Source organism: Mesocricetus auratus, unplaced genomic scaffold, assembly GCF_017639785.1.
Source record: "Mesocricetus auratus isolate SY011 unplaced genomic scaffold, BCM_Maur_2.0 Super-Scaffold_100054, whole genome shotgun sequence".
NCBI classification, from domain to species: Eukaryota; Metazoa; Chordata; class Mammalia; order Rodentia; family Cricetidae; genus Mesocricetus; species Mesocricetus auratus.
The window spans coordinates 1,703,119-1,714,997 of record NW_024429231.1 but is presented as its reverse complement, the minus strand read 5'-3'; the positions used below and the strand labels follow the sequence as shown (position 1 = coordinate 1,714,997).

At 59.0% G+C, this 11,879-nt stretch overlaps 2 protein-coding genes across 5 annotated transcripts; one reads left to right on the top strand and one right to left on the bottom strand.

Annotated features, from left to right (window-relative positions):
• The first annotated feature begins 92 nt into the window (after positions 1-92).
• Ptov1 (PTOV1 extended AT-hook containing adaptor protein) lies at positions 93-6,461 on the top strand. Of its 2 annotated transcripts, XR_002385980.2 has the most exons (13): positions 93-470; positions 2,313-2,450; positions 2,545-2,627; positions 2,703-2,760; positions 2,896-3,003; positions 4,131-4,286; positions 4,715-4,804; positions 4,881-4,954; positions 5,039-5,096; positions 5,213-5,317; positions 5,817-6,014; positions 6,097-6,161; positions 6,334-6,461. XR_002385980.2 is itself a non-coding variant. In XM_005084754.4 (12 exons), exons 1-12 carry the CDS (start codon positions 300-302, stop codon positions 6,106-6,108), a joined length of 1,251 nt encoding a protein of 416 aa, XP_005084811.1. In that variant the 5' UTR covers positions 93-299; the 3' UTR covers positions 6,109-6,461. The 2 variants fall into 2 exon arrangements, 1 of the variants encoding a protein (XP_005084811.1); XM_005084754.4 differs by having other exon boundaries at positions 6,097-6,461.
• Positions 6,157-11,620, bottom strand: LOC101830646 (polynucleotide kinase 3'-phosphatase). Of its 3 annotated transcripts, XM_005084755.4 has the most exons (16): positions 11,290-11,554; positions 10,695-10,741; positions 10,138-10,437; positions 9,401-9,480; positions 9,267-9,324; positions 9,005-9,112; positions 8,778-8,849; positions 8,258-8,306; positions 8,110-8,180; positions 7,919-8,011; positions 7,744-7,840; positions 7,562-7,623; positions 7,356-7,465; positions 7,192-7,279; positions 7,059-7,120; positions 6,157-6,941 (listed from the first exon to the last, which is right to left on the bottom strand). In XM_005084755.4, the coding sequence occupies exons 1-16, from the start codon at positions 11,438-11,440 to the stop codon at positions 6,818-6,820; spliced, it is 1,572 nt and encodes a 523-aa protein (XP_005084812.1). In that variant the 5' UTR covers positions 11,441-11,554; the 3' UTR covers positions 6,157-6,817. The 3 variants fall into 3 exon arrangements, 2 of the variants coding, with proteins under 2 accessions (XP_005084812.1, XP_040592138.1); XR_005873352.1 differs by lacking the exon at positions 6,157-6,941 and having other exon boundaries at positions 7,066-7,120; positions 7,707-7,840; positions 11,290-11,620; XM_040736204.1 differs by lacking the exons at positions 6,157-6,941; positions 7,059-7,120 and having other exon boundaries at positions 7,138-7,279; positions 7,707-7,840; positions 11,290-11,620.
• Between the last annotated feature and the right edge of the window lie 259 nt (positions 11,621-11,879).

Genomic DNA, 11,879 nt, shown 5'->3' with positions numbered 1-11,879 from the left:
GAAATCCTCCCTCCGACTTTGGTACGCTCCAGCCACACCCCCTCACGGCTCTCCATCAGCGTTTCTCAGCGCACGCTCCCCTTCTTCATAGTCGTTGGTTTGCGCCGGCTCCCCCTTTTGCTCCGCGTTGGTTGGAGCCGGGCTCCCCCGCTCGCTGCAGTGGTTCGGCCGCGGCGACCCCTCAGCGGCGCGTCCCCCGCCGCCGCGGTCCCGCTCCGCGTCTTCCCTAAGCCGCGCTCCCGCGCCTTTCGGTCGGCGGACCCTCAGCCCCCCGAGAGGCCCACGGCCTCCCGCTCGCCATGGTCCGCCCGCGCCGTGCCCCGCACCGCTCCGGTGCCGGGGGCCCCCTCGGAGGTCGCGGTCGGCCACCGCGGCCCCTGGTCGTGCGCGCCGTGCGCTCACGTTCCTGGCCCTCCGGTCCTCGAGGCCCGCAGCCCCCGCGGATCCGGGCCCGCTCGGCCCCTCCCATGGTGAGTCTCCGGGTCTGCTTCCAGAGCCTTCCACGCACGCCCCGCCCCGTCGCCCCTCCCCTGGCGGGAGCCTTTGTCCGCAGCGCCCACGGGTCTCCGTCGGGAGGGCGCACCGGGGTCCCGGATCAGCCCTTGGTCGGCTCCCGGCTCTCCCCTTTGTTGCGCGGCGGCCTGGGCGGGGGGCGGGGTACGGGGGCGGGGCGGGTTCGAATTACTGCTGACCGCGCGGCCGGCTGCACACGCGCGCGGGGGGCGCTTGGCGTGCGCGCTTGTTTTTCCGATTGCAAAGTTGGTCCTCGGGCTCCGAGTCTGGAAATACGCGGGGCGGCCGGCGGAGGAGCCCGGCGTGTACACTGGCGCTCAGCTGTTGCTCGCGGGGGCGTTGTCCCCCGGGGCCAGATGGCGACTGTGGACAGTCCCTCCATTTGCGCTCCCTCCCGCCCCGCGGTGAGCGCAGACCTAGGTAAACATTCAGCTCTGTTGGTTCGTGTGGCTGTCACCTCTGCCCACACTATAACGTGTGCGCACTTTCAAGAAACATTGAGGTTTTCTTGGGGGAAATAAAACTGCCCATTGTGATGGTTGACTCGTGCCCACACCTGCGCATGCTTGACTTGCTGTGAGCTATTCCCTGGCTTGGCTCTGACCACTTCAGTACCCTGTGACGACGTTGCCCACGGCGGTTTGCCACTGGGATCGCCTGCGGAACGCAGACACACCCCTCGTTGTAACGCAGCTTAGGCCTGAAGCTTTCCCTTAGTGTTGAAGCTGCTCCTTGGGTTCTCAGATGCGTCTAGTCCCCACAGATGTGTCTTGGCTTTGCTGTGCAGTGCGCAGCAAAGTCAGGCATGCGTGGACGCAGCTTAACTTGGGAGCCACGCTCAGTAGAGCCCCTAGCTGTGCTCTTTGCTTCTAGTGTGTTCCCCTGCTGTTGCGGGCACACAGGTGTCCGTGGGGGGCAGGCGAAAACACATCATAAGCAACTTAGTTTGAGATTTCGTTGGGTCCTTAAGTATGTTTGCCTGGTTTTCCTTTAGGCCCGACTGTGGTGGCACACACACAGACACGTGTAGCCCCTTGTAGTGTTGTCTCAAAGCGTGTGAGCAGGCCAGGCAGCCCGGGTGCCCCTTTGCTCTAATCCCGAGGGCTGGGTGCTGCAGGCCTGTGTTCTTCAGGAAGGCTCCTCAGCAGTGTTAACTGAAGACCTAGGCTGGTCTGCGACCTAAGACGCCGGGAGAACGCTTTCTGGTTTGTCATCACACAGGCTATAAAGGACTCATGAGCTTAGAAATGAGCAGCGGATTCGATCGCGGTTATCTGAAGGGTCTTCGGCCTGGAGGCACGCACGGGTCTGTCTGTTCAAAGGCTGGTCCAGGAGCCCACTTGTTTATTTGGCAATGTTTTAGCTGAAAAGAGTTTAGCTTGTTCCCTGGGTGGGGGTGGTTTCACTTAGCACCATCATTCAGGTCAAACGTTACGGTGCAAGGTACTTTGGGAGTCTCCCCATTTTTCTCCAGGATGGTCTTTTTACTTGGTTTCTGGTTGATGTCTCCTTGGGGTCCTCAGGGAAGGCCATCCTTTGTGGGAGTCGTCTCTTGGGGCTGACAGTGGCCTTAGGGTGGCTCTGAGCACTGGGGCCCCAGATGCAGCCCACAGCCTTTTGACAGATTGGTCTAAGGGTGAGAGTGCCGGAATGGTTGCTTTGAGGACTTGGCTGCTGGGGACAGGATTGGAACCTGGAGTGTGTACCGAGGACTGAGTCTGAACCTGAGGATGTCCCCTCTGGGAAATGTGGCATGGCCTAGCTTTGAATGACCTCAGACTTCATCCCCTCTGCTGCAGGAAGGTGCTCGAGTCTTTGGGGCCCTAGGGCCTATTGGGCCCTCTTCTCCCGGGCTGTCTCTCGGGGGCCTCGCCGTGAATGAGCACCGGCTCAGCAACAAGCTGCTGGCCTGGAGTGGCGTGCTGGAGTGGCAGGAGGTGAGCGCGGCTGGGCCCCAACCCCAGGCTGGGGAGGCTGCCTTACAGACGGCCCGGGCACCTTGCTGAGTCCTCTACCCCTTCCTGCCTGCAGAAGCGTAGACCCTTCTCGGACTCCACAGCAAAGCTGAAGCGCACCCTGCCCTGCCAGGCCTACGTGAACCAGGGCGAGAACCTGTGAGTGTGGGAGTGGGCAGAGCCCGGGGCAGCCTAGGATGCAGGGGATGGCTTCTGATGCACTCCCTACTGCAGGGAGACGGACCAGTGGCCCCAGAAGCTGATCATGCAGCTCATCCCTCAGCAGCTGCTGGTGAGTCCCGTGGGACTGTGCCCCCGAGCCTTGGCCCTGCCTGCATAACCCAAGCCCTGCCCCAGAGCCAGACTCCACCCCCGGATCCCTCATGTTCGCCTCATCGTGACCAGCGGCTGCCCTTGTTATCCACAGACCACACTGGGCCCCCTGTTCCGAAACTCTCAGCTGGCCCAATTCCACTTCACCAACAGAGACTGTGACTCACTCAAGGGCCTCTGCCGCATCATGGGCAACGGCTTCGTGAGTGGGGTCGGGGGCAGTGGGGTGGGACCTAGTTTTGTCCTGATGGGAGTCTTCCTGCACCTCTTAAGTGGTCATCCATCCCAGGACCTTGGTGGAGATGGACTGTGAAGCGACAGGCACATGCGCCTATGGGCTGGCCAGAGTGCATGGTGCTTCCTGTCTCCGCCTGTGTGCGTGTGTGTGCGTGTGTGTGCAGGTGTGCGTGTGTGCAGCACTTGGTGACGGTTGGTGGTGGCCAGCCCCTACTGTTGTGAACCCAGTCTGAGGTCACTGGGACGCAGCTGGTGGTGGGACAGGGAGGGAGTCACCAGCCCATGCAAGCGGAGGATTAGCCTCCAGGCTCATCCCCAGCTCTACTTTGGGTTGGTCTGCCCCTCCCATTTGGCCACCTCCAAGGATGTGTCCCTTTGCTGGGCCCCACAAACTGGGACATGGGAGGCCACAGCCTTTTGCCAGCAGCAGCTCTGGGATAGCATCCTGGAGCCGGGCCCAAGTCTGGAGAGGTAGTCCAAGAGGGGCTGGCCAATGAGGTACAGGTTCTTGTACACCCTGGCACAGGATGGGGCAGCCTGTCTTCCCATTGCAGAGGGACCGGCATCTCAGCTAGTGTGGTGTAGTTATGGCTGAGGGGCAGTCACTGTGTGCTCTTGCTGTGTCTTACAGGCGGGAAAGCCGGGACCCTGAGATGGGCGGTGGCCTGCCTTGGGTTCTTTAAAATTTTAGGATTGGTGTTGAGTTTGGTTTTTTATGGCTTGTGTGTGTCACGTGTGTGCCTGGTACTGCACAGACAGATCCTATGGGACTGTGTGTAAGACTGGGAACTGGGAACCAAACCTTGGTCCAAACAAGAACAGCCAGTTCTCACGCTGGGCCTTACCTCCCCCTGCCATTAAGTCAGCAGCAAGGCTGGGGTCGGTAGAGAAGAGAGGAACACACTCAGCCATATGGGTCCTTGGCTCCCACCTGTCCCTGCCCTATAGTCACCGGGGGTAGAGGAGGAGGCAGCCAAGAGTGACTGACCTACTCTTGGGAAGGCCTTAATTGAGCTGTGTTTTGGGGCCTCTGGCCTATTCAGGCAGGTCAGGTAGGTGTCATGTGACTGACCTGCAGCCTTGTCCCCACAGGCGGGCTGCATGCTCTTCCCCCACATCTCCCCGTGCGAGGTGCGCGTGCTCATGCTGCTGTACTCGTCTAAGAAGAAGATCTTCATGGGCCTCATCCCCTATGACCAGAGTGGCTTTGTCAATGCCATACGGCAGGTCATCACCACCCGCAAACAGGTGTGCCACTGAGTGCAGCCTGGCCCTGCTCCCACAGGTGGAGCACATTCAGCCTCTGACTGGTGTGGAGAGGCAGTGCGTTTCCAGACAGGGCTTGGTGGGAAAAGTAGCTTTATAGGCTTTGAAGGGTTCCGGGGACATCTAGGAGGATATAGAGTCCTCGAAGAGCAGGAGTGGGGTGGCAGGTTTGGCAAGAAGCCCAAAATCTCTGGAGGGGTGACCATGTGTTCTGGCACCTGACCAAAATGTTCGTGGCTTCCTCCTGCTAGCTGCTTGCTAAAGGTAGTGCGGGCCTCCACACCACCAGGGGCTGAGCCCTGTCTTGGGTCTTGGGAGCACAGGATCCTGGCAGTGAGGCAGGACCAGTCTGCAACCTACTGGGGCTGTGGTCAGGGCTGCTGGCAGCTTACCGGTGTCCTGTCCCACAGGCTGTGGGCCCTGGAGGCGTGCACTCTGGACCTGTTCAGATCGTCAACAACAAGTTCTTGGCGTGGAGTGGTGTCATGGAGTGGCAGGAGGTGAGCTGCGGGCGCTGTGTGGGCTGGTGGCCTGCCCCCGCCCTCCCCTCAAGTGCCCTCTTGCTCTGCCCCAAAGCCCAGGCCTGAGCCCAATAGCCGGTCCAAGCGATGGCTGCCATCCCACGTCTACGTGAACCAGGGGGAGATCCTGTAAGTGGGGTGGGATGGGCAGGCACAGAGGCGGTGCTGACCCGCGGGAGGACCTTGTGACTGACCTCGTGTCTGCTGTGGCAGGAGGACAGACCAGTGGCCACGGAGGCTCTTCATGCAGCTCATCCCACAGCAGCTGCTGGTGAGCGTCAGGGGACGCCAGGCTGGGGCGGGCACAAGACCTTTTGTGGGCTGTTGCAGAGTTGCTGCCTGGCTTCCACAGAGCTAGGTTCCAGAGTGTTCCTGGCCTTCCCACAGACCACCCTTGTGCCACTGTTCCGGAACTCACGCCTGGTGCAGTTCCACTTCACCAAGGACATGGAGACTCTCAAGAGCCTGTGCCGCATCATGGACAACGGCTTCGTGAGTGCAGGGCAGCACCGAGGAGGAGACAGACTAGCTGTCTGTGGAAGCCGTGGTGGGGTGGGCCTCCTGCAAGTTTGCATGTTCAGTCCCCCGCAGCCCTCACACCCTGACTGTGACCTCTTCTGGAGAACCGAGGCACCAAGCTTGTCATTAGAGAGAGACAGTGTACCAGCAGGGCCCCCATCCCTACTCAGCACAAGACTGCCACCACTGTGTGCTGTTGGCCTGTGGCTCCCAGTTCTTGGGCTTCAGTTTCCCTTGTGAGCAGGTGATCCCTGAGCTGGACTAGTGAGGTCCCTCAGGACATCTGTGGGGAGCCCTTGCTTGTCGGCACTGTTAACACAGCCAGGGTCTGTGAGTCTCCTGGGCCTTTGCCCCAGTGTAGAGGAACAGCCCGAGCTTGCTCAAGGTGGGGCCACATGCCTGGCAGCCTAGGACCCCTGCCCGGGACCTGCTTTTAGGGATCCAGCTGTGGCTGACTTTGGCCTGCTGTTAGGCGGGCTGTGTGCACTTCTCCTACAAGGCCTCCTGTGAGGTGCGTGTGCTCATGCTTCTCTACTCCTCGGAGAAAAAGATCTTCATTGGCCTCATCCCGCATGACCAGAGCAACTTCGTCAATGGTATCCGTCGTGTCATTGCCAACCAGCAGCAGGTCCTCCAGAGAAGCCTGGAGCAGGAGCAGCAGCAGCGAGGGGTGAGGTGGCCCCGCCATGCATGCATTCACGGGCCCTGCCCATGGCTGCCCACTTTTAACCCCCTGGCTTTTTTCTCTGCAGATGGGTGGCTAGTGGACTCCCAGGCTGGGCAGGCCACAGTCCCAGACGAGGCCCAGTGGAGACTGGTGAGCAGCGTTTATTTTTTCAGGAAGCAGCAGGGTGGCCTTGGCATTGGGGAAACTGCTACATGAGGCACTGCCTTCTGGGACCTGTGTCCCTGGCAGAGTACAGGTGCCCGGGCCTTAGGGGTAGGTGCAGTCTCACGAGTAGAAGCCACCCCCTCCTGCTGCCTCCCAGGTCAGATGCTTCTGAGCAGGGGCTCCTGGGGACTGTACCTGCCCAGCAACCTGGAGAACAGCGTCCTGAGGTCTCCAAGGATGGTCCTTGCACCCCTGTATGTTTCCCTAATAAAGCCTTCAAACCCACACGCTGTCTAGTTCTGTACTCAGTGCAAGATTGGTATGTCCAGAGGTCACACAGTATTGGTCCACCCCTGTGCAGAGCTGCTAAGTCAGGCAGCTTGGGGTTCGTGTGCCATTAGACCGTCTCTGAGAAGATGGGAAGGTAGGCTCATCAGGCTACAGTTACCCACGTGACAGCCTTTGCTACATTGAATCTACAGTATCTGACCAAACTCACAACTGGGTTCTGACACCTGTTGCTGACTCCCTGGCTGCTCAAGTCCCCAGGCCTTGTGTTAAGCCCAGGTCCAGAATGCCATGCAGGTTTGTCTCACACTCCAGCAAGGTGGCCATTGGTAGTGGCAGTGTTTATTGTGGGTTCAGCCCTCCAGGAACTGGTGGTACAGCCGCTGCAGGGCCGGGTCCACGTGCGTCCGTAGTCGGAACGGGATCTGAAGGATCTCCTGGAAGCCCTCGGTCAGCATGGGTGGCTCAAACTGCTTCCTGTGGGGTGTGAGTGAGAGTTGGGGAGGGCGTGGCTCCGCATCCCCCGCCCCCTGGGGAGGGTGTGTCTCCGCATCCCCCACCCCCTGCACCCTCCAGTCTCCAGAGCCCCTGAACCTGTAGCTGAACATGACCATGTCCGACACTGGTGCGTGCGAGGGGTCGGTCATCTCTCGGAACTGCAAAAAGAGGCACAGAGGTCACGGCGTGGGGCTTAGATGGGGGACAAGGCCTGGACGGAGCGGCTTACCCTGTTGTTGTGGCGAGCCTGCTCCAGCGTAGCGCAGAAGCTGAAGCAGCGGCAGGGCACGCCTGCGTCTCTGGCACACTGGATGTACCTGTGGAGAGCGCGTGCTGCGGTCACTGACACCCAGCACTCGGTGCCCCGCCCCCCACACCATGGCGTTCCAGTACCTGGCCCGACTTGAGACATCTGGATTGGTGTTATCAATCACAACTTGCTTCCCCTGCCTCAGTGCTGCCTGGCAAGAGCTCACACAGCGCTGCCATGACCCCAGCGTGTCCTATGGGACGTAGGACAGGTCACAAGTTGTTCTGGGGACAAACTCCCCCCCGCCCCCAGAACAGTGCTCCGGGAGGGTGGGTACAGCCCCGCTCACCCTGTTGACATGGACATATCCAGCTGACACCAGGTGCTCCTGTACGAAGGTGGACTTGCCAGCTGTGGAGCAATGTGACCATAAGCCAGTGTCTAGGACCCAAAAGACCCCCAAGGGCGCCAGAGGTAGGGCTGTGGCATCTTACCCCCAAGGGTGCCAGAGGTAGGGCTGTGGCATCTTACCCCCAGGGAATCCTACTGTGACCACCACCTCTGGGTTGGGGCTGAGGAGGAAGCTGGACTCTGGGATGTAGAGGGGCCCAGAGCTGGAGATGGTCCTCTGGTGGGAACAAAGGGGGTGGCAGTGTAAGCCTGCAGAGCCCAGCAAGGGCCTCTCCCCCTCCCCTCTGGGCCTCACCGGGTCAAAAGCCGGGAGCTCAAAGACAGCTTCCGGCCACTTCAGGAAGAACTCCTCCGGAGTGGCAAAGGGCAGGCCAATGTTAAGGGCAAACTGGGGAAAGACAGAAGAGTTCAGAGGTGCAGCAGGGGTGGGTGTGAGGGAGATCATGGGCAGGAATGAAGGGGGCTCGGTGATAGCACCCAGTGTACCAGGCGGTCTGCGCAGGAGAAGTCTTTCTTCTTTTTCCCTGGTGCCCAGTTGGCTGGGCGCCCTGCTGCATCTGTAAGGGAGGGTGACCATGTTTACCACCGAGCTCAGGGACGGTTCCTGACAACCCCAGAAGCCTATTCCTCTTACCTCCTACGAAGATACTGTCATCAATGGAAATGGGCATGCCCTCGTTGGCCTGCAAAGAGAGGCAGTGAGAAGCCCCTCCCTATGGGACAGCAGAGGGGCTGACTAGATCCCCACACACAAGGGCTTTGCTGCCGAGTGTCTCGCCTGCTCCCCAGAGGCCTCCGGGGGTGAACATCTCACAGCAGCCCCGACTACCTGCTCTTCCCACTTGGGTTGTGGCCTCAATCAGGGTCGGCCTGATCTGCAGGCTCTTACCCTTGGGCCTCGTCCTTCTCAGTTTCTCACATCCCTGATACTTGCCAGGCTCTCCCCTCAGTCACGAGCATCTCTGCTCATCTAACACTGCTCAAACCTCTCACAGGCTTGACCTGCACCCTAACCTGACCTTTACTGTGTAGTGTCTGTCAATGCACGCTGTCAAGACCCCGGCCGGGGCCTGGAGGTTGGCAAGGACCAGGGAGGAACAAGGGCACCAGGGGCCAGGCTGGGGTGACCACATAGGGGTGAGGAGGATGCTCACCTGCTCCTGCAGATAGTCCCACATGCCACTCACTGGCTTTCGGGTTAGACCGGCATGCGTTGCCACCAGCACCTAAGGAGGTGGCCAAGTTACACTGCCCTCGGGCTTAGGACCTCCAAGGTCATTTCTGTCAGCATGACCCCGGTTAGGGCCTCCACCTCACACTTTGGCATGTTTTCTTTGGGTCCCTGTTCCGCACAGCCCCTCAGTGTCCCTTCTGGCTGTACCTGAAATGGGACCCCCAACTTCTCCAACACAGCCTCCACCTTGGCCTTGAACGCCTCTGCTGGCAGCTTCCCTCGCCCAATGCCCATTTGGTTGGTGAAGATTACCAGCTGGGGATAGACAAGGACACACTGGAGCTCCTCACCACAGCTCAGCCTGAACTCTCTACACAAACATGTATGTCTTCATGTACACACATGCACACAGGCCCCGCACCCTATAGCTCTTGGCGTCCTAGAGAATATCCATGCACACACCACGTACCTTGTAGCCCTCAGCATTCAGCTCTTGGAGCTTCTTTGGAATCCCTGGGTACAGAATCCTAAAGTTGGTGGGAAGTAGCAATGACGTACAGCCAGGAGGACCTGGGCTCCCAGCCCTGCCACACCCGACCTCACCTCCAGTCACTAGGGCCAGTGGGGAAGACCTTCCCAGAAAGCGTGGTGATGAGAGTCCCATCGAGGTCAAAGGCTGCCACCTGGTGTCACCAAACACAGGGACAGCAGCACTGTCATCTCTGACCTTCCTCACACAGGATCATCACCCTTAGAACAGGAAAGCTGTCCCAGGGTGTGCATGGCTGAGGTAGGGAAGCAGTGCCTCAATGATCCTGTGTCCTCTGATCCCCTTTCCAGTCTTTAACGGAGATCCGTGTCTCACCCTCCCCTTTTCCCTGGGCATCTCTTTGGAAGATTATCAGCGCAGAAAGCAAACGTCTTTGTTGGAGGAGCTGGAAAGACGGCTCAGTGGTTAAGAGCACACACACCAGGGGCTCACAACTGCCTGTAACTCCAGCTCTAGGGAACCCAATGTTCTGGGGCTCTGCAGGTATCGGTGTGCATGTGGTACACATAAAATCATGCAGGCTCACATAAACAAACGAGTAAACATTTAAAATTAAAGCTCACTGTTTGTTGGCTGAGTGCCCAACCAGGGACTAGACCCCACACTTTCTGTGGCCTAATCATTTCAGAGTGGCCCATAAACACATCCAAAGAAGGTCTGATCATCACTGTTACAGGGCCTGATCTGTCTCCTGCAGCTCAGTTCAGCTCACAGCAAACAGCTGAGGCTCAGAGGCTTTGGTAAGACTAACCCAGGGTTGCACAGCAAAGTCTGCATTAAATGGCCTCACCTTGCCCCGAGGCTTTACCCCAGAAGCCGTGAACACCAGCAACTTCTTTAAGTTCTCCCAGCCAGGGGATGATTTCCGTTGCCGCTTTTTCTGAGGCTCAGCATCCTCCCCGTCTGCTGGGTCCCCCGGAGGAGTGCACGGTGGAGTATCTGGCTGGGGTCCCGATGTGCTAATCTCTTCCCAATGCAGGGTCAGGGGGTATAGGCCATTGACCAGATACAGGCTGTCCCCCAAGCTTAGAGAGCCTGACAACCCTGGCTTCAACTCCTGGACCCCAACAGTTGATGGGTTAACACCCAGCTGCAGAGAAAGGAGGAACTAGGGTCGGCTCCAACTCCTCAGGAACACCTGCCTCCCACCAATTCCAATACCCCATCTCCCATCAGACCTTTAATCTCCCACCTATTCATTTTGTGCTGCTAATGAGAACTTGGAAAGGTCACAGGCGTCCAGTCTGGCACAGTGGAAAAGGGAGTACCTACCAACCTTCTGAAGGGTTGCAATCCACCTCAACCCCTTACCCAAAGTCCTTGCTACCCGTTGCTGAGAACTGGTACCTGTTTCACTGCCACTGTCCGGGTCTCAGGGTCTGCAATCAGCTCCACTGAGGGTAAGGGGATGGAGTCAGGGTTTACATCACGTAAGGGGCGTGGCCAGCTACAGAGTTCATCTTGCACTTTGGAGGAAAAGACACTTTCCTCCCTCCAACACTGGTCTCAAGTAGCCCAGGATAGCCTACAAGTCGCCACACACTGGTGGCTGGCCTTAAACTTCTACCATCCAAGTGCGTGGATAACAGGTGTGTCACCCCCCGGCCCAAAACAGTTTATTTCTCGATAGGACCAGGACCTACATTTGCTGGGGCCAGAGTCCTTAAGACTGTCAGAGACCCGAGGGTTGCCCAGGGTAGGCTTTGTTTTGTTTTTAATCTGTAGGGTCGGCTTGCTCCATAAGACACACTGAGTAGATCAGGTCTTGGGCACGGCCTGATAGATCCTGCCCAGAGACCGTCTCTCTGCTGTGAGCGTCCTCCTCCATCCGGTGACAGTTTCCCGGACCCGCTCTGTCCCTCCCCGAAAGCCCTGTCTAACTCCTGGTCAGGCACCAGCTTCCCTGCAGCTCTCGCTGCCGCAGTTTCACTCCCGCGCCCACCTTGATTTCGGGAGCACTTCCGGTCCGTCACCTGGGTCAGGGGTCCCCGACCGAGGACCAGGGCTTGGCCATCCGACGGCAGGAATATAGGGGGCGGTCCCCCGGCGGGACTCTGCAGCCAAAAGCGGCCCCGGGATCCCAGCTGTGACATCCCGGGATGTGGCGAAGGCGAACGGAGTCACCGCCGAGCTCGCTTGGCAGCCAGCTACGGTCCGCTACCGGAAGTCCTGCCTTCCCACTAGAGCCGCTCCGGAAACCCGCCCCTTGCCCATGGGCGGGCCTAACGTTTCCCAGGCTACCACAGCAGTTCCAATAAGTAGCTAGAGAGTATGGCTTACGGTTGAGGTCACTTCGGAATTCATTCCAAAACTCACCACTGTTGTGGGAAAGACTGCCGGAAGGTTTGGCTCCTCCCATAGTGCATGCGCCGCTCCTGACCCGCAAGCATGCGGCTCATAGTGCCCCGGATGATGGGGGCGTTTGGGTCTGTGGGCACTAGGTCCCTGCACTGCAATTACTTGGTTTTGTTCTGTTTTGGTGAGATCGGGTCTCAGGATGTGGCCGTGTGGTTAAAATTATTTCCCGAGTGT

Excerpts from the sequence above, each read along its gene's own strand:
- Ptov1 (XM_005084754.4), top strand. The coding sequence starts at position 300 with ATGGTCCGCCCGCGCCGTGCCCCGCACCGCTCCGGTGCCGGGGGCCCC. Across the intron at positions 2,628-2,702 it reads GTGAACCAGGGCGAGAACCT|GGAGACGGACCAGTGGCCCC; the intron begins GTGAGTGTGGGA and ends TCCCTACTGCAG. Across the intron at positions 4,805-4,880 it reads GTGTCATGGAGTGGCAGGAG|CCCAGGCCTGAGCCCAATAG; the intron begins GTGAGCTGCGGG and ends TCTGCCCCAAAG.
- LOC101830646 (XM_005084755.4), bottom strand. The coding sequence starts at position 11,440 with ATGTCACAGCTGGGATCCCGGGGCCGCTTTTGGCTGCAGAGTCCCGCC. Across the intron at positions 10,438-10,694 it reads GGACAGTGGCAGTGAAACAG|CTGGGTGTTAACCCATCAAC; the intron begins GTACCAGTTCTC and ends CTTTCTCTGCAG. Across the intron at positions 9,325-9,400 it reads ACTGGCCCTAGTGACTGGAG|GATTCTGTACCCAGGGATTC; the intron begins GTGAGGTCGGGT and ends CACCAACTTTAG.